This window comes from Drosophila guanche, unplaced genomic scaffold (genome assembly GCF_900245975.1).
Source record: "Drosophila guanche unplaced genomic scaffold, DGUA_6, whole genome shotgun sequence".
NCBI lineage: Eukaryota > Metazoa > Arthropoda > Insecta > Diptera > Drosophilidae > Drosophila > Drosophila guanche.
The window spans coordinates 9,379,976-9,401,764 of record NW_022995743.1 but is presented as its reverse complement, the minus strand read 5'-3'; the positions used below and the strand labels follow the sequence as shown (position 1 = coordinate 9,401,764).

Sequence of the window (21,789 nt, the reverse complement as noted above, 5' to 3'; positions counted from 1 at the left end):
AGCCCAGGGAGTCCATGTGGTAGTTCTGGACGCTGCGCAGGACAGCCTCGCAGGCGGACCGGGTCTCGCAGTAGGAGCCGGCGGTGTGATGGATGATGGCGTAGCCGAGGTAGTTGCCCAGGGCTACGGTCCAGCTGGGAGCACGGCCGCCCCACTCTCCCTTGGAGATGACATAGACGCCTTGGGCCATGTACTGGCTGCACACCAGCACGGCGAGAAGAAGAGCAACTTTGGACACCATGACTGTGGACGGTTATGGTTTCTGACGGAGAATCCCTTTGCCGATGAGCTGCTTTTATACCGAATCGATCCACTAAAACTTGAATGGGATCTTATCGACCCGAGGTACTGTGTATACAAAACTGATTTACAATGCCACTAGTCGTCTGCTCTCCAGTATTCGTATTGCCAGAATGATTAGGTTGTGGTTAGGGGAAGAACCTAGGAGTAGAAAACAATCCTCTGATGTTGATTTATGCGGTAGCTCCGTATCAAATCGCTGACGTAGACATCTTGGCTGGCAATCACTTTGTTATTTTGGTATTCCTCCAGGGAAATGTACGCCTAAAATATCTGTTTGTTGGGTTAAAGAACTCCCTTGGAATATACTCGTATTTAGGTGTTTGTTCGATTCCCTTCAACGCATCTAATTTGTGTATAAAAATAGTATTCATATTCACATAGCAAAGGAAAAAGAGAGAGCGTCGAGACAATGGTTGATCACGTTGACAAATTGAACTGGACATTCCTGGACCATGAGTTCTATTCGTATCTGAAGAACGTGAGTTCACTGGCGAGTCCTCTGGGCATCATTTACATTCCCATTCCTCAAAGCAGATGAGCTGCTTGACGGTGATGAAGCTGCCGTACAATCGGCGTTGCATGATGGCCAGGCAAGTGCTGGACTGTCAGACGATCATCAATCTGTTCAACTACTTCAAGATGATGTACTGCGCCTTCCACATATCCGACAAGTTTACGGAGATTTCGATCATGGTGCTCTTCTGCCTGCTGGTGATTGCCTTTCTGCTGCTCATGACTCTCACCATTGACGTGTTGTAAGTTGGCAAGAATATGTACGTCGAGGAATGTTCTCATTCCCAATGCAATTCTGCAGCTTCGCTCCCGCCATGAAGATCATTTCGATGAAGCTGCACATGAACGAGTACCTGGCGGGCGTTACGCTTCTGGCATTTGGCAATACTTGTCCCGACTTGATAGCCAACCTAATGCCCATACGAGCCGACGCACCCATATTCACGATAACCGTGGGAAATTCTCTAGTAATCATGCTCCTAAGTGGCGGCATGGTCTGCTTTCTGAAGCCCTTCAAGATGAACGGTCCCAGCACCATCCGCGATCTTCTGTTCCTGCTGCTCAGCCTGGTGATGCTCCGCTCGATAATATTCAGTGAGGGCAACGTGTCCGTAAAGGAGTCTGTTGGTATGCTGATAATAACTCTAAATTGTTTTATTTTGTGTTTCCCATCCCTAATTATCCTCTGGATCAGTTTTGGTTTGCATTTATCTCACCTATCTGATTATCAATATACTGGATCTCCTGCTGCTGCGCTACACCATAAAAAGTAAGTACTGAAATGGTTACATATTTATTCTGATTATTTGTTTAACCCACGCAGAGCTTCGAAGGGACATTTATGAATTGAGAGCTTCCCCTGATAGCCAACGAGAAATGGCTGAGAAGAAGCGTTTGCTGCAGGAACTGGAACGGGATGACGAGTTGAATATCAACGACACCAAACAACTCGTTCGAGCTCAGTCTGAAACACTCGAGAAGGGCTACTTCTTCAGCACACCAAAGAAGCGGATTCGTCCCGAAGTCGTGAACCACATAGAGACCCGAACAATCCTCCACGATGAGCGGAACCCGAAGAACCTTTTCCTCATTACGGAATTCTTTCAGTCCCTGAATCCCATTGACAGGGAGGAATGGGTGCTGGCTGGCTGGTGTCAGCGCTTTATCCAGATCGCACGAAGTCCACTCTATTTTATTCTCATTCTATTTGTGCCCGTTGTGGACTACGAGAAGGACAAGCACGGCTGGAGCAAGCTGCTCAACTGTACGCAAATCATCACAAATCCCTTCATCATGATCACCCTGGTGCATTGTAGGTATCCCACATACCCTTGAATGGATCATTATGACCTCAACTTCCTCTTGCCCCTAGCTTCGGCCAGCAGTTTGTACTACGCCTGGTACATAATACCTGATTTGAGCATCTCAAAGTGGTCCCCCTTCGTGACAGTGCCTCTGGCCACATTTGTCCTCTTTCACAGTCGCACAGATGTGCCGCCCTTCTATCATATCGTAAGAACTGTCATCCACTCTGAACCACATCCATTTATTCGCTTCCTTCCCCTAGATGTTCATCGCATTCAGTTTCACCAGCTCCATCGTTATCATCTGGGTGTGTGCCAGCGAAATGGAGGTGCTGACTTCCATTGTGGGCATTGTCTTTAATCTATCGGGCAACTTCATGGCCATCACCTTTGGCTCGGTGGCCAATGCGATGGCGGACATTATAGCGAACTCCAACCTGGCCCTTCAGGGCTACGAGAAAATGGCCTTTGCCGCCATTATAGGTGGTCCAGTCTTCTGTGAGTTTCCACTGCATTATCGAGATTCCATTTGCCATAGTCCTGCCTTTCCCTTCAGCCATTGTTGTTACCATGGGCACTTCGTTTATCTTCAATGAAAAAGTTCGCACGTCTGGTGCTGCCTTCTGGCTGTATGGCGAGCACGGTGATAACTGCTACATATTCCTCATGATCACCATCCTTGCCACATTGTGGTGGTGCATGACCTTCAATTTCTACGCCCGCCGCTCCGCTGGCATCTTCATGTGGCTCATGTTTCTGATATTCATCATCTATTGCATCGGTGTGGAGTGGGACGTTGTGCACGAGTTCTCCAAGGACCAGTACTTCAATCCAAAGTAGAGATGTGCCACGAGTACGAGTCGTGTATGATTTGCTGTCATCAGTCCAACAATCACAGACTAATTAAACTAATGAAGTATCATAATTAAGCTGCAAACCAGTGAAATGCGTACCAAAGACAAAGTCCGCCACAAGAACTGACAGAGAGTCCATTGAAATTCAGTGGAGCAACCAACCACTGCCAAGTTCTCTCCTGCCACCAGCATCGTCTCTATTTCAGAAAAAAGCGCTTGGCATAATGAAGGCAAAGTGAAGGGAACGACGTTAATTAGGGTTCAAGTGCTGGTCCGGGGTGGGGTGTTCTTGGTGACGCCCTGTCAGCGTTTAAGGAGCCAGCCAGTGGATGCAAAGATGCAACCAAAGGCAGGCCCAAGCGAGAAGTGGGTCATACAGGGGGGGGGCAACTTTCACAGTTCATATCTGCACCGCCTTAATATTGACTCTAACATGTAAATTTCCCTTGATTCCGGCTCTTATTCCGGCTGTAACTGTAGCTGTAGCCAGGGCCATTACATTTAAGTACAATTGCATAACCAAGCAGGGGAGGCACATGCTCTACTCGCATTCGTACTTGTGGAGAGGCAAAAAAAAAGCGATACGGAAGCCATCTCCAGCATCAGCATCAGCATCAGCGTCAGCGTCAGCTTCAAAGGCAAATGCAACACAGAGAGTTCCGGCAGCAATAAAAGCACTCAAGACCCTCAGACTTCCTGCCTGCGTGGCTGCCTGGCTGCCTGTCCATCTGCCTGTCTATCTGGCGGTCCCCTCCATCCGTGCACTTAATGGGACATGTTTTTGCAACAGCTTTGGTTTCTCTTTTCGCCACTCCAGTTGTCCCTAGGAGTCCCAGGCCCAGCCATGACGTCCATGAGATTTGATGCATTTTGCTTGTTACCAAAATTGTTTTGCATTTCCCCCCACGCTCCCACATTGAGTCGCTCCATCCCCCGACAGAGGAACGTGAAAAAATAAGAATGGAGCAAGGACTATCCCGTTGCCTAGGTCTTCTTTGGCCATGATTCGGTGTGAAGTCATCAAATATTTAATGCACAAGTGCAAAATGGCATTCCAGTTGCCAGCTGCTTGCTTATTCATGAGCCAAAAATTGATTTTGATGGATCAGACCCCCGGGGGCTCGAAGCAACCATTCGGATTGGACCATCAATGGAAACGGTTTAGCTGGGGAATCCCTTCAAAATGCGGATGTTTGTAGCTACGTTTCTTACTCCTACGCTACATTATTTGATCGAGCTTCAAGTCGGAACGGTAAGTGGAGGTCTACTACTTATCGCCTAATGAATGAATGCTTTGGTTCCTTGGCTTGGGTTCTTATCAGACTGCCACTTTGTTGGCAATATCATAAATTTGTAGTGGAGCAAAGCCCAGGTGTGCGTGTCATCGATGCAGGTGACATTCAGGTTTCTGTTCGTACTGGCATGATATTTATTAAATGTTAACTTGGGTTTGCTGTCCGTATTTTTATATCAAACGTATATCAAACTGGCAAACAATGGAAATAGTTACCTTTTCCTCTTTTATTCCCTTTAAGCTGTAGGTGTTTCCTGAACTCACAACGAGTGTCGGAAATATTCCATTTAAAGCCACAAGCTGAACTGCATTGCAAACATTTATAGACAGTTGCAGCTTGGTTAGTTCTCCAGCTTCATCATGGACCCCAAATTGGATGAAATGGTTCCCATAGTTTTCTTCTCGCAGGATTTGGGCAGACTTGCAAAGTTCTTGAAGGCAACTATGCTGGCGGGTCCAGGTCCCACTGCCACAACAAACAATTCATAACAACGAAGAGGGAGCGGCTTGGGCTGTGTGCCATGGCGTGGCGAGGGAAACTTCATCATTTTTCTTAATAAACGGAAAATACGTATACCAAGGAAATACCGAAAATATCTCACAAGTTTCAGTTTGCCGTTTGCCATTTCCGCCGAGAAACTTTCTGCTGCAGTTGTCTGCCGGAGCAGGGCGGGCGTGAAAGGGAATATTGGACAGAAACATATTTATGGGATATATTAAATAACCCCAGGCCCCTCCCAGGCACTGCATTGCGTGCTGATTTATGTCTGGGGAAGGTCTTGGTTGCTGCTGCTTCTCGCCATAAATTGCCGCTTAGCATTATAACTCAATTAGTTGGCTGGCACGTTGCGTATACGCCAGGTTGCAGCCTGCGGAAGTCGCAGGAGCAGCAGCAACAGTTGCACTTACAACTGTACAACTGTACAACTGTACATTATGCAATCCCCAACTAATACCAGGGACACTGCCACTCCCATCCACTAGATAGTCTGTGGCTGTGGCCACTGTGGTGTCGCCCTCTCCTTTGTCCCCCTGTCTGTGTGTTTGTTGTGTGCGACTAATGAATTGTCAGCCACGAATTTGCCTGTGACCTGCCTAGTTGCAATTAGCGGAGACTTACGTTTGACTTAACCGATTTGCACTGAAGTGTGAAAAGTGGGACACGGGGGAATGTGGCATGTGGCATGTGGCTGCCTTTTACCGTAGATTGCAGGGATTTTTGTGTCTACGAATGAAGAGGAGTTGTTGAAGAGTTTCTGCAGTCTGCAGTCAATGTAACTTCCCTTCAATGGTACTGAAATAAATACTTAAGGAAAAGCCAGCAAGAACAAGGGCAAAACCCACCCAAAGGTCTGTGGGCCACTGAGATAGAATGGCACATCAGTAAAATGGCAACATCCGGCGCCAAGAAATGGAAATGCTTCCGCCTGTCGCTGGGCAAGGATATGCAAGGACCTCCTCCACTCAACAGGAAACTTATTAGTTATACATTGAACTACCCATACTAGGGCGCAGCTGCTTCGTTATGATATTTATTCGGTTTCCCTTGCCAAATGGAAACAACTCTTAAGTACTAGTCTCGACGATGGCAGGCAGCCAAGCAGCCAAGCAATTGTCTGCATGGAAATTTACATGGTAAAAGGCATACACACAGAGCCTGGATATGCCATTTACTCTGTAGTTCTGTCAAGTCTTTGAGTGATCAAATGGATATGCAGTCAGTCGAGATAAAGCGATGGCTCCACAGTCGGATCATGGGCAAACGAGTGAATGACATTCTGATGCGTTAGCAAGGCAAACACTAGGAACAGAAAGTAAATGCCCATCGAGAACACGCCCATGGAGCGGCGGGCAAAAAAGTCCAGCGTTGAGGTCCACAGCAGCGTGGCAAAGAGGCCAAGATTGAGGAAAATGTACGCATTGGTACCATACTGTCCCGTCTGCTCCTGAATGGTCACCTCCATGCCAATATTTAGTTTCGCATACATAACAGCGCCCGTGGCCAGCAGCACATCTAAAGGGAAAAACTGTGAAAAATGATTCTTTGCAGGGCAGAACTCACTGAAGAAGGGACCGCCGATGGCTGCCGCATAGGCCATCTTCTCGTAGCCCTGATAGGCCATGGCCGTGTTGGCCACCAGATCCCCCAAGGCCTGAGTAATGGCGTTGACTGTGACGCCCATAAAGTCCTCCTCTATGTTCAATATGTTGCCCACCACGCCCAGCAGCTTGTCGATCTCCGAAGCACACACAAAGATCAGGAAGGTGGAGCCGGTCAGGTTCATGATCGTGTACAGCTGAAAGACAGTTTGATAGAGCAACTGGGAACTGAGCTGCCGCCACTCACCCAGTGGTAGATGGGCGGCACATCGCTACGGGAATGTGCAAATACCACGAGGGCCACGGGCACGGTGATGGCACAGGAGTACAGGCCGTAGATGTATGTGTTGCCCAGCTGCCAGTACCAAAGTTTCTTCTTATCGGAGGAGAGCAACGCTGCAAGAAAGAGAGCAAAATGCACAAAGTGCACTCCACAGGGGGACAACGACAACCACTCACCCATGGAGACGACAATGGTGATGGCCGGATTCAGGAATGTGTGGATGCAGTTGAGCAGCTTGCTCCAGCCGTGCTTCTCCATCTCATGGTCCACGAGCGGTATGTAGGCGGCGCACAGAAACTTTGCCGGCGCCATGGCCAGCTGGAAGGCACGCCCAAACATGTTATTCTCCCGCCACTCCGCGACATCAATGGGATTCAGTGTCTTGAAGAAATCCATCAACAGTCCGTGGTTGCGGCCAGCTGTTAGATTATAAAAAACACTCCGTGTGGCCTGAGGATTGACGCTGAGGCGCACCCGCGAGGCACGCTTGGTGGCGAAGGAGAGCTTATCGCTGAGGGGATTGACAATCGAGCCTCGCACCTTACTGTCAGGCCTCTCCAATATCTCGACCGTGGCATCTTCGGCATATTCTGAATATTGCTCTTGGAGTTTTTCCAGCTTTCTTCTGACCTCCGGCGTGAATGGCTGATCCTGCAGTTCGGCCATTTGGTGTTCCAGTGCTACAAATAGAATGGAGATTAGAATAAAATCCAAGCGGTTCATCTGCCATGATTTTGGCACTCACTAATCATGGCTTTGCGCATTAGATAAACATCCAAGATGTTTACTACAATGTACGATATGTAGACCATAACCAGCACTGCCGTAAAGGAGGAGACACAAATTAGACAGTGGGAAAGAGTGTCCCGGCAAGACGTACGAAAACATTCGTTCATGGTCACCGCACCGTGGGAGACCATTACATACTCCAGCAGAGCCACTCCCAGCATAAAGAACAGAATATCGCGCACCGTTCCGTGGGTGTTCATCTTGAAGGGGCTGATGTAGCAGATCATTCCACCGGTGAACATCGACACAAACAGGGCCATGGCTAGGGAGTTGGCAAACACGGGCACTTCCTGCTTGATGGCCGCCAAATTGGCAGCCAGATCGGGTGAGGTGTTGGCAAATGCCATCAGCGTGACACCCGCCAAATGCTCGTTCATGTGCAACAACTGTGAGACGACCTTCAGCGCCGGACTGTAGCTAAAGGTGGAGATAGTGGGGCGTGCGGAAATCGAGTGCGGCATGTCCTCTCACTTACTACATATCCACCACATGGGTGAGGCACATCAGCAGCTGCAGGCAGAAGGCCACAAAGAGTGTGAGGTAGACGAGCTCCTGGAATTGGTTGCGGCACTTTAGATCGCACGCCAGCATCCGCATGTAGGGCACGAATATGGTGTCGGTTATGCAAGTCGTGGCGTTCAGCACAAAGTCGCATCTCTCGTCATACGGAAAGTTGGCCACAACGTAGCAGCTGACCTTGTCCCAGAACTCGTCAAACTCCCGGTCCATTGCATTCGGCTCCTGCTCGGCCCCATCCTGCTGATCGGACATTGTGAGTGTAAAATGTAAAAACAGTGTTCCAAAGTGTAAGTTAGTCGAGACTGATCTGACACTTTTATTTATTCGTTTTCCGAGCAGCACAAAACAACTCAAAGTAAGACCTACACGAATCCATCCAGCTAGCAAATTTGTAAGTTATAAATGTGAACAAAAAGTCAACAAATTTAGGTACCAAAATGATCAGTCTGGAGCCGCCACAGTCGTTGTTGGTCCCGGCTATGAACAACAATCAACAGAGCTCGCCGGCTGCCAACCTGGACGTCCTGCCTGCATTACCTCCCGCCTCGATGCTCCTTTCGTTGCGAGACGAGCTGTACAGCGGTCTTCGGCGACTGATAGCGTTTGTGGTGGCCCAGACACTGGAGTTCTTCCAGCCGTCTCGATACATTACGTACAAGGAGGTGCCGCTGTCAGATGTCTGCGCATTGCAGCTGGAACGAGTGCCGCGAAAGACTTTGGTGCTGGATCTGGACGAGACGCTGCTCCACTCGTGCTACATGGATCCGGAGACCAATGAGTACGTGGGCGGCAGCCAAGTGCCGGCCGACGCAGTGCCCGACCACAAGCTGCTCCTGCTGATTGATGGCACAGAGCCGATTCTGTTCCTGGTGTACAAGCGGCCACATGTCGACCTGTTTCTCGACCATGTGTCCAAGTGGTATGACCTGGCCATCTATACGGCCAGTGTGGAGGCGTATGCCACACGGGTGGTGGACCTGCTGGACGCCGGACGGGGCATACTGCCGCGGCGCTTCTTTCGGCAGCACTGCAGCTCCCACGCCTCCATTGTGAGCAAGGACCTGACGCTGGTCAATCGGGATATGAGGAGAACCCTCATCATTGACAACACGCCCAATGCCTACAAGGACTTTCCCCACAACGCCATCCCCATCAAGTCGTACATCTACGATCCCAGCGACACGGAACTGCTGAAGCTGCTGCCCTTCCTCGACGCCCTGCGCTTCACCAAGGATGTCCGCACGGTTCTGCGTCATCGTGTGGATTGACAGATCTCAGGTCCAACCACTCAGAGATGTCTGTCGAGAGCTCCAATTCCGATCCACATTTGAATCACAAATAATTTCGGGTTGCTATAATGAAAATGTCTGTCTATTGTGCTGCTAATTAAATGCATTTTCATTCCCTCCTTAATCTGCACAGAACCTTTAAGCAGCAGCAAAAACACAACAATCAGCATCTGGGGTGCCTCTGCAGAAATGCAGTACCACGCACACGTCCACGGGTAATATTCAATCTTTATCATATCTGTATTGTGTGTGCAAAATCTGGACAGAAAGTAGAGAACACTCCACGATTGTGGGGTATGCAAAAGTCTAGCACTTTCCTGCTGCTTTTTCCTTGTTGTTCCTTGTTTTTGCTTGGTTGTGTGCGAGCTAAAGTTTGTGGCATGCCAGCAGCATGCAAATGCAAAAGCGTAATGATGTTGCGGCTTTTTGACTTTACACCGCCACAGAGAATGCCGCAGCACTGAGCCACCTGATGTAGCCCGTCGCCCGTCGCCCGTCGCCCGTCCCTTACTCAACGCTAAAAGTTTCAAAAGTTTAAATTGAATTCTTAATTATTGCGCACACGGTGCACACGGCGGGGAGTTTGAGTGGAAATTATTTTGGCCTGGCCAAAAATGAGTTTAGATCATAAAATTTCTAGCCGGCAAATTGTCAAATCGTTCTCATGCATGAAAATATGAACAATAATTGCATTTTTACGTTGGCCTCGCCAAGGAGATTCATGTACGGTGCAGACGGGACATTCTGATTTATGGGACGTAGCGAGGGGCTCAACAAATTTTGATTTGTAGCGCCATAAAATGTCTCGCCTAGCAGAGACAATCCAAACAACAACGAAAAAAGACAAAATATGCCATGAAAAGGCAGGAATGGTTATTGAATTCCAGCAGATAGCTTGGCAGAGACAGTGCAGGATCCCTGGCAGTGGCAGTGGCAGTCAACGGTGCGTATGAGCAATCAGTCAACCAGTCAGTGAGTCAGTTAGCTACTGATATCTGCACTTGTGCTTGGCCTACTGTAAATTTCCCCCAGCATCAGTCGGAAGTATGCTTTAAAAATCGAAAAAAGCGAAGCGTAAAGCGTTTTTGTTGCATTTTCCCCGGGTTTTTCCAGGCTTGTTTGTGTGTGTTCCCTCTCCAATTTACGGCTGTGGAATCCCCTCTTCCTGGGGGATTAATTATCATTATGAGATGTTGCCGTGTTTCCCGTTTTCTGTTTTCTGTTTTCTGTTTGTCTGGAGTAAATTTGCCTACTAGTCGGAAAATAGTAGAAAGTCGAGAAAAAGCGATTCGCAAATTAGGTTTCTGCATTTCAAATGAATCTCTGTGGTTTTTCGCCACTGTCAAAATACACAAACGGCAACAGAATGGAGTATTAACAGACGCACTGGGAAGAGTCCTCCCTGGGCCCTGGGCCCTGAGTCCTTGAGTTCACAGTCAGCAGGGCAAGGCAGAGTCACGGGAAGAGTCAGAGGAGAAGGCATTTTGGCAGTTGATTGCTTCTTGTGGTTTTTCGAACCACAACCAACGCCAATTAACAATGCAAATGGTTGCCATGGGGGACTCGGATGGCAGAAAGACGCTGGCGAGTAAGTGAATTCGTTCAGCTTCCAAATTTCAACTTAAGCCACACAGCAAAACCCATGCTGGAGTCGGAAACGGAATCGAAATCGTCGGCTTAAGCTGCACATAAATCTTGCATTGAATGGGTTAAGTGGAACTGCCACGAAGAACTTTCACCTGTTCCGCCATCAATTTTCATTTTCCCCATTTTCCCTTTTTGCACTCCAGCCGGCAGCCGGCAGCCGGCAGGCGGCTGCCAGTCAATTCGGCTTAAAAACTCCCGACAGCCACGATTGCGGTTGGTTGGGAATGGAAAATGGACTGAGGGATGGATTGCCATTGAAAATTAGACACTAAATTATCTTCACGGCAAGTGAAGCGGAGAAATAAATGCGCCCAGCGTGGATTTAACTGAATGAAAGACACTTTATTATTCCTAATTATTGATTGAATGTCCCCTAGGCAAGGTCATTCAGGGAGAAGCCCGCTTGGATTACCATTTCGTTGATCCAGTCCCGCAGGTGGGCGACATTCGTGTAGGCCGCTGGAAAGTCCTTCTCGGCACACTCAATGCCCCAGGAGACGATGCCGGCCAGCTGGTAGCGATCCGTCTGGCCGGGCAGCGTGCAGAAGAGCGGCGAACCGCCGTCGCCCTTGCAGGTGTCCTTGCCCTCGACGCCGCCGGCACAGAGGAAGCTGTCGTGGAGGCGGAAGCGTCGGCCCAGAATCGTGCGGCGCAGCAGGCGCTGACAGTCCTCGTGCTCCACCACCGGCAGCTCGATGCGCTTCAGCAGATGCTCCATGCTCTTGGCCGAACTGTTGGTGTGGCCCCAGCCAGTGGCCAGGCACTGGGCACGCCGCATGTCCTCCAGCACCCTCGATGTCTCCGCGGACGGCAGGCAGATGGGCTGGATGTGGGGGGCAAGCTTGAAGGGCCGCTCCAGTATCAGCAGAGCCATGTCGTTGTAGAAGTTCAGCTTGTTGTATTCCTCGTGGCGGTGCAGCTGGCCAATGCGACGCATCTGGTAGGGATGCGGCTCCCGCTGGCTGTTCAGGTCCCAGTCGCCGGCGCGGGCCAGCAGCGAGTCCTCGCTGTGGTTGGCCACATTATGGGCGCTGGTCAGCACCATTTGCGGATGGATCAGTGAGCCGCCGCAAATATAGTTGCCCTCCATGTCCATCAGGGCCACCATCCAGGGGAACTCGGCAAAGGTGGACTCGCTGTCGTTGTAGCCATCCAGCTTGTAGTAGAGACCCTTGGGATTGCTGTACCCGCAGCCCCTGTACTCGAACTCCTTGAGCTTCCGCTGCGTGCGACTCTGGCCCTCCTCGATCTGTGAATGGTAAGATGTCAAGGCAGATCCTCCCACTGCACACATCTCTCACCTGTTCGCTTGTGGGACAGCAAACCTCAACGGAGCGACAGCCAAAGTTGCTCTCCTCATTGATCCGCGGTTTGATCACGTAGCGGCCATCCTGGTTCACGGTTCCCGTGGTGCACAAGTGCCGAGGCACACACAACTGTTGCTCGCCACAGCTCTTGTAGTCTTCTGGCTCCGTATCTCTCTCTGTCTCTGGCTCATTGTGCTTTGCCACAGCAATCTCTGTGGTCGTTGCCGCCGTTGTCCCCACCCAGGGGTTTCCTCTCCTCTGGCTGCGATACTCGATGTCGGCCTCCGCTGCATAAAAGTTCTCCAGCTGCAACTTCTCGCAGCAAACCAAACCCCGGCCACAGCTGCGGTCCAGAATGCGAGTGCCGATCAGGCCACGGCCGGAGTCATCTGTCTGGTCACAGAGCTTCTTGGCGATGCAAATCTCGAGATCGGAACAGCTGCGCTCCGCCCAGCAAGCGGTTAACAGAGAGAACAGAGGGAGCAGCACTACCAACAGCTCAGCACGCATCTCGATCTGCAAGAGAGACACCGAGAGAGACAGGGAGAGAGGCTGTAGTGGGGAAAACCAGTCACAGAAATTCATTCATTGCTTATACGCCGTGTGTGACCCTCCAAGCCGTCACAGATTATGAGATATTGGAATTTCCCCACTCTCGCACACCTCTCGTTTCCTTTTCCTGTATGTATTGTAGAATGAATCAGTTCAATGCGGAATTCGGATCGAGTTAAGATCGTTTTGAAGGCACGGCGCGAGTAAGACTAAATTGTGAGACGAAACAAGCGACGATCTTGTGGGCTCATCGAACTGATACTGACTCGAAACTGACTGCCAGACAAAGTGGAGCTCCTCCCATCTCACGAGTTTAATCAGCTCCAGAGTCTCTCTCTCTCTATGCATCTCTCTTTGCATACTCGTCGGTTCAAGCCGGTTCTACTTATAAATTGTCTAACGCTTAGCTCAAATATTTCAGTTGACTTTGTGCTAGCGATCAGCAACAAGATTTGAGTTGAGTTCTGCCGCAGATTCAGCTATATATATTCGCCCATATATATAGTATACATATTCGATTGTAAGTATGCAAAAGTGCATCGGTTTCTGGATACTCAAATGGTACATAGTATAAGCTGGCGATAAATCAATTCCAATGAAACAATGAAACTAAAGACGTGCTTGTGTGTGTTTGTGTGCCTGAATTTGCCTGAATTGATTGATTGCTGATAACCTCTCGCACATAAGTGATGTGTTATCTGCCAGCTGAAGTCGACTCTGATCGTTATTCTCTCTCGATCTTCGTTGCAGTTTGAGTTCCCTGCCACGATGAGCGGAAGAACGTGCAGCTGCCGCTGGATCTTTTTGGCCATGGCAGCTCTTGTCCTGGTGGCAAGCGCACAGGATGTGCCGTCGCCGATGTGCCGTGATGACGAGCTCTGCACCACGGTGGCCCACTGCACGGAGTCGGACGACTCGGGTAGAAAGGGTATCGGACCACGCATTGCCCGCTTTTGCGGCACGGACAAAATGTGCTGCGAGCGCGCTCAGCTGGAGAGCTGGAATGCCACGAGGGCAGAGCGGACAGAACGGCAGCTGAGGACAGGCCAGAGACCGGCGGTGTCTGCGATCAGGGACAGGAACGGCAAAGTGCTGGAGCCGGAACCCAACGAGAGCTGCGGCATGAACATGGAGTGCGTGCCGCGGAAACTGTGCCGCGACAACATCATCATCGACGATGGGCGCAACATCATCAATCCCAGGATCGGCGTGGGACAGTGCACTCGGTCCCTGCATCGCTGCTGTGCGGTGGACCAGAAGGTGAACTCTTTCTTCCTTTTCCCACTGAGCGATTCGCTAACGAACTTCCTCTCGACCTACAGGTGGAGGCCGGCCAGAGTCCGTATGTGGTGAAGCTGAACGGTTTCAAGTACAAGAGCTGTGGCTGGAGCAACCCGCAGGGCCTCATACCCGACAGGGACACATTCAACTACACGGAGGACGTGTCCATTTTCGGCCAGTTCCCCTGGATGGTGGCCATTTTCACGGGGCGCCAGCAGTACCTGTGCGGCGGCACGCTCATCCATCCCCAGCTGGTCCTCACCAGCTCCCACAACATCGTGAACGAGACGGTGGACACTCTGATGGCCCGGGCGGGCGACTGGGACCTGAACAGTCTGGACGAGCCGTACGAGCATCAGGGGCGGCGCATCAAGCAGATCATCATGCATCCGGACTTCGATCCGGAGGCCCTTTTCAACGACATTGCCCTGCTGGTCCTAGACGAGCCCATTCAGCTGGCGCCACACATCCAGCCCCTCTGCCTGCCGCCCCCGGAGACGCCACAGGTCGTGGACGATCTGCTGTTGGCCACCTGCTTTGCCACCGGCTGGGGCGCCAAGGAGCCCAACAGCGACAAGCTGGAGAGGGTGCTCAAGCGCATCGATCTGCCGCTGGTGGAGCACGACGAGTGCCAGGCCATGCTGCGCAACACCCGCCTGGAGCAGCGCTTCCGTCTCCGGCCGAGCTTCCTCTGTGCCGGCGGCGTCGAGGGCAAGGACACCTGCAAGGGCGACGGCGGTTCGCCGCTCTTCTGCACGCTGCCCGGCCAGACGGATCGCTACCAGCTGGCCGGCATCGTCTCCTGGGGCATCGAGTGCGCCGAGGCGGACATTCCGTCAGTTTATGCCAATGTGCCCTATCTGCGTCCATGGATCGATGAGCAAATCAAAGCTCTCGGCCTACAGGTAGCTGGACCGTGAGAGGCAACTCTGCTATCTGGACTCAGAATAAAGAAATTGAATGAAAGGATAGGTCCGCTCTCTCTCTCTCTCTGGCGCTCGGCATCCGCCATCAGGGAAGAAGCTGTGAAGCCATTTATGTGTGTATGAAAATGTATCTATGGTCACAAGTGAGTCTCTTGTTTATTGGTGCCAATGTTAGGTGCTTAAGTTTGGGCATAAGTAGAGCAATGACCGTGGGGAGCCAGACATATTTTATAGACTGGCATATTGTAGAACTCCCTCACTTATCGTAGAAGGCGAAACTACAGCGGCATCTTGGAAGCATGTTGGAGGCAGGGCCCTAAATTGAGAAATTACACTCGGGCGAATTGATTTTTCTGGCGCTGCACACGCCATGTCCTGCCTCCGCCACTGTTCCTTCTATGGCTTGGCCTGTGGATTGCTGTGGAGCTAAAAACTCATTTCTCAAGTAAATGCTTTGTGCATTTGCGATTGTTTTGCTTTGTTCGTTTCTGCTGCGAATATTTATTGCCAATTTTCATGCAACTCGCACTCTGTATTGATTTCGTTCGATTAACTCAGCGAGTGCATGTGGAGTGCTGACCATCATCTGCTGAGTGTTAGCTCGTGTGTTTACCTTTTTCATTCACAACTTTCTTATCGCCTGCAATTTATGGCCCACTCTTATCGCTAACCGTCTTGTTTGGGGATCTAAATGAGTTTCAAGCAATCAAAACAGAATGTGGATGGACTATTGCTGCTGCTGCCACTCAATGCGATGATTTATTGGCGAGTAATATTATTATTATTATTATTATTATTAGTAGGAAATTCCAGTGTGGTCGCGGATCCACTCAAGGTAGCCGGTGACGCGGGTAAAGCCTGCTGGCTCCCCGGCCGTGCATCCAGCCCAGTGGCCAAAGGAGGTGATGCCCACGATGCGATTGCCCTCGTGGAGGACCAGGGGACCGCCGGAGTCACCGTTGCAGGTGGACTGGGCGCCGTGGGTACGGATGCAGATGGTGTTGTCGGTGATGTAGCTGCCGCCGTAGACGTTGCGGCAGTCGTTGTTGTCCATCAGCTGGACATCGATGCAGTTGAGGTAAGCGGACATGCCGCTGTCATTGGAGGTGTTGCCCCAGCCGGAGGCCACCGCCCACCAGCCGGCGAAGCTGTTGTAGCGGTCATTGAAGCTGGGCAGCTCCACGCGGTTCACCAGCGACCAGAAGTCCACGTGCGGAGTGCGAATGAGGGCAATGTCGTTGTTCAGAAAGTCGTTGAAGTGGGGATGCGTGATCATGTCGTCGCGGCTCACCCAGTGGGTGAACTGTGCCTCGTGCCGGAAGCTGGCGCCGTAGTAGATCAGCACATGGTTCGCCTCCCGCGTGCAGTGGGCGGCGGTGAGGATCCAGTTGTGGCCAATGATGGAGCCACCGCACCAGTAGTTGTCGTTGAAGCTCAGCCCCACAATGTACGGCACCTTGCCCTCGTATGCCGGATAGCCGTTGGTGATGCGTCCCTCGATCTTTGCCACACTTGGCATGTCCCTAACAGGCACAGGATGGGACACCTCGCTGGGCGCGGCACTGGCCACAGCCACAGCCACAGCCAAAATGCAGCAAAGAAATACAAATAGCTTCATGTTGATCGATCAACTAATGTCTAGCAGCTGTTCCCCCGCCGCTTTTATAGGCTTTTCTGTGCTCCTTCTAATCTGTGCGCAAAGTTTCGCCAATGGTTAATTACACTCATAAGTTTAAATATTTATGTTGATAAGTTATCAATGCGAGTTTCCGGCTGCTCCACCTGACGGATATATGGCCGGTCCCCAGTGTACATCAATCAGGAGTCTTAGCCCTTAGATGTCCATCCGAATCCTCTTGTCTGGCAGCCCAATCTCTGCCATTTGCTGAATGGGTTTAGTTTCCATTTCCATTCAGCAGTTTAGCTCAAATCAAATATTTGCCAAATTGATTATCATTTAATTACAATGAAGCAAAATGCTAAATGCTTAATGCACCAGGATGATGGTTGTATCTCTGTGTGGCTGAGTGATTGTATTACCAAGTGGGCGTGTATGTTGTGTGTGTGTGTGTGTGTGCTTGCAAATATAATGCAGCCGCAATTGTGTAGCATACTTTGAGGCACAGCTCTGCCTCTCTGCATTATGTAGAGAGGATATGGGGGCTGACTGTCGGCCAGTTGCATGTCTGTGGCCGTCCAACGGAAATGGAAACAGCTGCAAATGGCAGTCCAGCCCACGAGCTAGTCATTTGTGTGTGTATGTGAAAAAAACAGGCAACCACTAATGTTGCACACGCACACACACAGGCACTGGCTAATTGCAGAGAGAGAGAGAGGGAAGATGGCATAACCATGTTAATCCGAGAGCCCCGAGAATGATCGCTTAGATTATTCAGCCTCAGTCGGTTGTACAATTACATGCAACCCCCCCTACGCACCCCGCACCCCCTACTCACTGCACACTCATCGTTGTCACGCTAATTAACAGCCCGAGAATAAATTACGAACATGAACATTTGGCGAAAATCCGAAACGGAAAAAGGTCCAGTCTGCCTGCAGACTGTCGTCCTCTTTGAAACAATTAAATGCATGCCTGTGTCCCATTTCCCGTCCAACACTGCGTATACGCAATGCACTGCGCGACAAATTAGGTATGCGCCCCATGTGCCCTATCCACCTATCACATGGCCATTGGGCTTGGCTCGTTCGCATGCCCATTCGGGTCTCCGTGCGACATGTTGTCAGCGTTTTAGACAATTTGTTATGCAAATTGCTTATTAACTTTATGACCAGCCAGCCAGCCAGATGTATGTATGCCCCCAGCCCCAGACCCAGCCGCGCAGGCACCTCCCCTCTCCACTCCTGTCCTGTCCGCCACAAAACATTTGGAATTGTCAATTAGCTGAGGTATTGCCATGGATGGTACGGGATGGCCAATTCCCAGCAACCAAATGCAATTTCTGGCATTATTTAAACACTTTCCTCTAGCACGTTTCCCCTGCCACGGATCGCCATTAAACGCCAGCCCAGAGCTGGGCTTCGATTTTAATTTATGTCCTGCTCCAATTGCTGCTGCTCCTGCTATCGATTGCTCCTACTTGCCCCTTACCTGTGGACCTGCTAATGACATTGCCTCGCTATCGGGTCTGGCCTTTAGTTTAATTGAAAAATTCTCATTTTGTTTTAGCCACTCGGCGTTATTTATGGCATTGGCCACAAAGCCCCAACCGACCAGCCATCGCCCATGGCCCAAAATGATTTGTGTCTTTGCCGTTTAATGATGTTTTTCCTATTGTTCGGCTAGAAAGCTAAACATTATTTAGAATTCGCTGCCATTAACAGAAAGGTAATGGTGGGGAAAAGTCGTTCCCCCACACATAATCGGGCGGAGTAGAACTTGGGATTTGGGATATGTATTATTCAAGCCAGGGGGCAGAAGTGAAACAGAGAATGCAACAAAGTGGCACAGACCCTATGCTCTAGCTCTTTCTCTTTCGTTTGGGGCTTGCTGCATTTGGCAACATTTGCAGGTCCTCAGATTCTCCTGTTGCCCCTTCCAGTTGCTTTTGTTGGTTGTTCTGGACTGTGGGCTGTGGGCTCTGGCTCCCTGAGCTTCCCTGTGCCTTGTCTTGGACATGAATTACGTTTACCGACAATTAATTTCAAGTGAAAATGTGCTAAAACTTTTAATTGGGCAGCCAAGTGGCTGAGGCTGCAGCAAGGGATGCGGCAATAAGCAGCAACGTACCTGAATGTGGCAGCCATTAAAATGTCGACAACATCCCTGGAAAAACATTTCATTCAACTAATTCTCATAGCAGGTGTACGCACAGACGGCACCTATAGAACTTTGGAGCTCTTAATCCCTGAAAATGATGAAGCGATGCATGCAAAGATTGCGTTTTCCAACTTATCGCACTGTTTGGTCTCTGTGTGATTTTCTGCTTCTGAAATTCTGTGACTCAGAAAGCACCAGCGAAAATGAAACAATATGCAAGCCGTAATAACGAGCACTATAACAATGAACGAAAGACACAAAAGGCGTTCCCCCCAGCGTAGAAAAAACAACCCAATATTTCCTTGAAATGAAAAGCACACCTGCACATCTTCCAGAGGCCCAGCGAAACAGTACTCTGGTTTGGTTCATTGTTTGTCCCTCACAGTTGATATGCAAATCAATGAGATGTCTGTCCTGCTACGCAATGGGCTCTCCCTGCTCACAGTCAGGTGTTGGGAATTGTCCAGCCATTGCACCATTGCATTCCTGCCACAACGCTCTTGAATGATGCAGCTGAAGATGTGTGAAATCAGATATGAATACAAGATTTAAATGAAGATTTACTTGCTGAGACTATAGCTTTGGACAGGCACTTACCCAACAAAGACAGTAATGAGGAAATTTGAAACAAAAGGACAGACCACAGTCGGTTAATTATGCCAATTGCACTTTTCCCCGACACTTTTCCAGCGATTGTTCCATGGGGGCAGAGCAAGTTCCTGCCAGTCAAATGGGATGGCAAGATTGAGTGACATGCGGCTGGGCTGTGCTCGTATCTCCGCATGGCTCTGAAGGCCATACGCAATATGCAAATAGCTAAGTTCAATTCACACATGACATAAATGCATATGTACAAACGAGTGGAAGGATACCCGCAGCGAACGAGTGGGGTGAAAAAAGAGAGACTTGGCATCCCAGTGAGTGCTGTGTGTGAGTAGGTCAGGGTCGGCTTTGCTTCACCGTCAAGTGGTTGCTGATGCGGCTACTCAACCATTCGACTGGCCAAAAGTTCTGGCAGCAGACAATACACGCAAACACGTGGACAAACGAGAAGGCGAACTCCAGGTTGGAGTACCAAAATCCACTCACGTACGTTGTAGCTATTTGTGCACAGACACAAGCCAATTCCATTCCCATCATACAAGATGGGAGCCTCAATTGTACAACAATAAGAAGGGGATGGAGATGGAAATGGAGACAGTAAATCCACAGAGAAACACACAACCAACAGTCAAATAGTCAAATAAAAATTCAATCAAATGTCCCCGCATACATCTAAGGAAATCTTCGAATCGAAACAAATAAGCTGAGAGGGGATGTGTGCGGTTGTGGGGCGGGATAAACAGTGAGTCCTGGGGCAAACATGTTTTGATTTCGATTCGTTTCAATTGCGACTGCAGCGAGCTTTCGACTCAACGCTCTGTAGAATTCTCTCTCTCTCTCTCTCTCTGTGCGACTGCGCATTGCAGGCTGTCCCAATCTAACCGTTAGTTATCTGAGAGAGAGAGAAAGATAGAAGAGCTGGGCAGATGCGAACGTGCGATGATTTCCCCCTCATTACTGCCTGTACTCCATGTTTAATACTCTAGAGATTAAATGCCACTAAAATCGTACAGAGATGAATAGTTGCCAAAAACAACTTTAGACTCAGCAAATGCAGTGCTTCCACCTAGATGTCTATATCCAAATTTGTAGAAATTAAAAGTCTCGAGAGCAGCTCTAACTGCTGCCCCTCCAATGGTACTTCTGGCACCCTCAAATAGTTGCAGAAAGTGTGTGGAGTGTCTTGCCCATTCCCTGCAGTCCGTGGACGGTGGACGGTGCAAGGGGCAACGCGTGTTCATTTTCACAGCCGTTTGAACTTGGAAACATTCGCAAAATGTGCAACATGCCGTGAAGAATTCATGTTAAGCGCAGCAGTTAGCTTTCGGGGCGACTCTTTGCTTTACTTTACATGTGGCACATGGCACGTGGAGCAGTAAATACTCGTACTTGTAGGACAAAATCAAAGAGCAATTGGATATTTTCGCTTAATCAGACATGGAGCTCTGCTACGTATGAAACTTATATTACAGAATAAGAAAAACGGCAACAGGAAATCTTTAGTTAAAGGTTTTAAAAGTGAAAAGAAAATGCAAGTTAATTCAGCATCAGTGAGAGTGCCGTCAATGACATCGAAAGTGATTGAGGGGGGATAAAATGATCTCCTGCTCCTGCTCTCTTGCTCGACTTGTACTGGAAAAGTTGACAGCAGAACGTATACTTTCACTTTGAAGGCCACACACAGACACACCCGGCACACACGTGATGTAAAGGGGGAATGACAGACAGTCGGCATCGAACGGACTGTCAATCTCAGTGAAGCGTCCGTTGCTCGCTGAAGCGCAAAACGGAAATCGGACGCCATATCGGGCGGATGTGTTAGACAAGGCCGTGCGGAAATGAAACGTATGTATTGCGTAAATACTTACAACATGACAAAAGTACTAGCTGGATTACAAAATTGACTAGGTAAACACCCAGACCATAACATATTCAACGCCCACAGACGAACCTTTGTTCATTGTTCAGCGGCATGGTAGAGATGTAACCCCAATCGATTTTGAATTTGCAGTTTAAATGCAAATAGAAGAGGGGCCCAAAGGTCAGAGAGCTGGCTGTGGCTGTGGCTGTGGCTCACCCGCATGCAAATTCCCATTTGACTAAGTTACGAATAAGTTGTCGAATGCATCAAACGAACTGCAGGACACAGCTGCAAGTCTACTTGTGGATACAGTTGCAGTTGCAGCCACAGTTACAGATTCCGATAGAGATATCCCCATCTACTTTGAGTGCATTTCGATTGCACTTTCAGTTAAAGCTGGATTCGGTTTCCAATGCTTTTGCCAAGAGAGAAATAAAATTGTGATTTAGATAGCAACTACTTACACATGGCAAATATAATGCCAAATAATAACCCCTTTCCCCGCCCAGCTCTGTCTGAAAAAAGTACTATTTTTTATACGCTTCTTCAGCCTGTCTCTGACTGTCCATCACCCGAATCCATTGAG

General features: G+C 49.6%; 7 protein-coding genes across 8 annotated transcripts in view; 3 read left to right on the top strand and 4 right to left on the bottom strand.

The window, feature by feature from the left end:
- LOC117578612 (peptidoglycan-recognition protein SC1a) overlaps window positions 1-282 on the bottom strand; it is a 1,313-nt gene extending 1,031 nt beyond the window's left edge. Inside the window, exon 1 of one of the 2 annotated variants that reach the window (XM_034264210.1) lies at window positions 47-282. In XM_034264210.1, the coding sequence (XP_034120101.1) occupies window positions 47-241 (195 nt within the window). In that variant the 5' untranslated portion in view covers window positions 242-282. Of the gene's footprint in view, window positions 1-16 lie in introns of both variants that reach the window. The other variant, XM_034264209.1, reaches the window with a different exon arrangement.
- Window positions 283-701: 419 nt separating this feature from the next.
- Window positions 702-2,981, top strand: LOC117578607 (mitochondrial sodium/calcium exchanger protein). Its single transcript, XM_034264201.1, has 8 exons — window positions 702-781; window positions 838-1,058; window positions 1,118-1,443; window positions 1,511-1,585; window positions 1,640-2,128; window positions 2,189-2,328; window positions 2,384-2,618; window positions 2,677-2,981. Exons 1-8 carry the CDS (start codon window positions 713-715, stop codon window positions 2,958-2,960), a joined length of 1,839 nt encoding a protein of 612 aa, XP_034120092.1. The 5' UTR covers window positions 702-712; the 3' UTR covers window positions 2,961-2,981.
- A 2,763-nt stretch (window positions 2,982-5,744) lies between these two features.
- On the bottom strand, window positions 5,745-8,238 carry LOC117592304 (mitochondrial sodium/calcium exchanger protein). Its single transcript, XM_034285978.1, has 7 exons — window positions 7,916-8,238; window positions 7,532-7,857; window positions 7,397-7,471; window positions 6,828-7,331; window positions 6,616-6,764; window positions 6,331-6,565; window positions 5,745-6,282 (listed from the first exon to the last, which is right to left on the bottom strand). Exons 1-7 carry the CDS (start codon window positions 8,209-8,211, stop codon window positions 5,987-5,989), a joined length of 1,881 nt encoding a protein of 626 aa, XP_034141869.1. The 5' UTR covers window positions 8,212-8,238; the 3' UTR covers window positions 5,745-5,986.
- Window positions 8,239-8,298: 60 nt separating this feature from the next.
- LOC117592307 (CTD nuclear envelope phosphatase 1 homolog) lies at window positions 8,299-9,345 on the top strand. Its single transcript, XM_034285981.1, has 2 exons — window positions 8,299-8,314; window positions 8,376-9,345. Exon 2 carries the CDS (start codon window positions 8,397-8,399, stop codon window positions 9,225-9,227), a length of 831 nt encoding a protein of 276 aa, XP_034141872.1. The 5' UTR covers window positions 8,299-8,314; window positions 8,376-8,396; the 3' UTR covers window positions 9,228-9,345.
- A 1,871-nt stretch (window positions 9,346-11,216) lies between these two features.
- On the bottom strand, window positions 11,217-13,028 carry LOC117592305 (phenoloxidase-activating factor 2). The gene is made up of 3 exons (XM_034285979.1): window positions 12,866-13,028; window positions 12,197-12,718; window positions 11,217-12,144 (listed from the first exon to the last, which is right to left on the bottom strand). The coding sequence occupies exons 2-3, from the start codon at window positions 12,710-12,712 to the stop codon at window positions 11,269-11,271; spliced, it is 1,392 nt and encodes a 463-aa protein (XP_034141870.1). The 5' UTR covers window positions 12,713-12,718; window positions 12,866-13,028; the 3' UTR covers window positions 11,217-11,268.
- Window positions 13,029-13,507: 479 nt separating this feature from the next.
- Window positions 13,508-14,996, top strand: LOC117592306 (phenoloxidase-activating factor 2). The gene is made up of 2 exons (XM_034285980.1): window positions 13,508-14,014; window positions 14,077-14,996. The coding sequence occupies exons 1-2, from the start codon at window positions 13,523-13,525 to the stop codon at window positions 14,953-14,955; spliced, it is 1,371 nt and encodes a 456-aa protein (XP_034141871.1). The 5' UTR covers window positions 13,508-13,522; the 3' UTR covers window positions 14,956-14,996.
- A 688-nt stretch (window positions 14,997-15,684) lies between these two features.
- LOC117592308 (serine protease 1) lies at window positions 15,685-16,594 on the bottom strand. The gene has a single exon (XM_034285982.1). It carries the CDS (start codon window positions 16,577-16,579, stop codon window positions 15,758-15,760), a length of 822 nt encoding a protein of 273 aa, XP_034141873.1. The 5' UTR covers window positions 16,580-16,594; the 3' UTR covers window positions 15,685-15,757.
- Window positions 16,595-21,789: the final 5,195 nt, after the last annotated feature.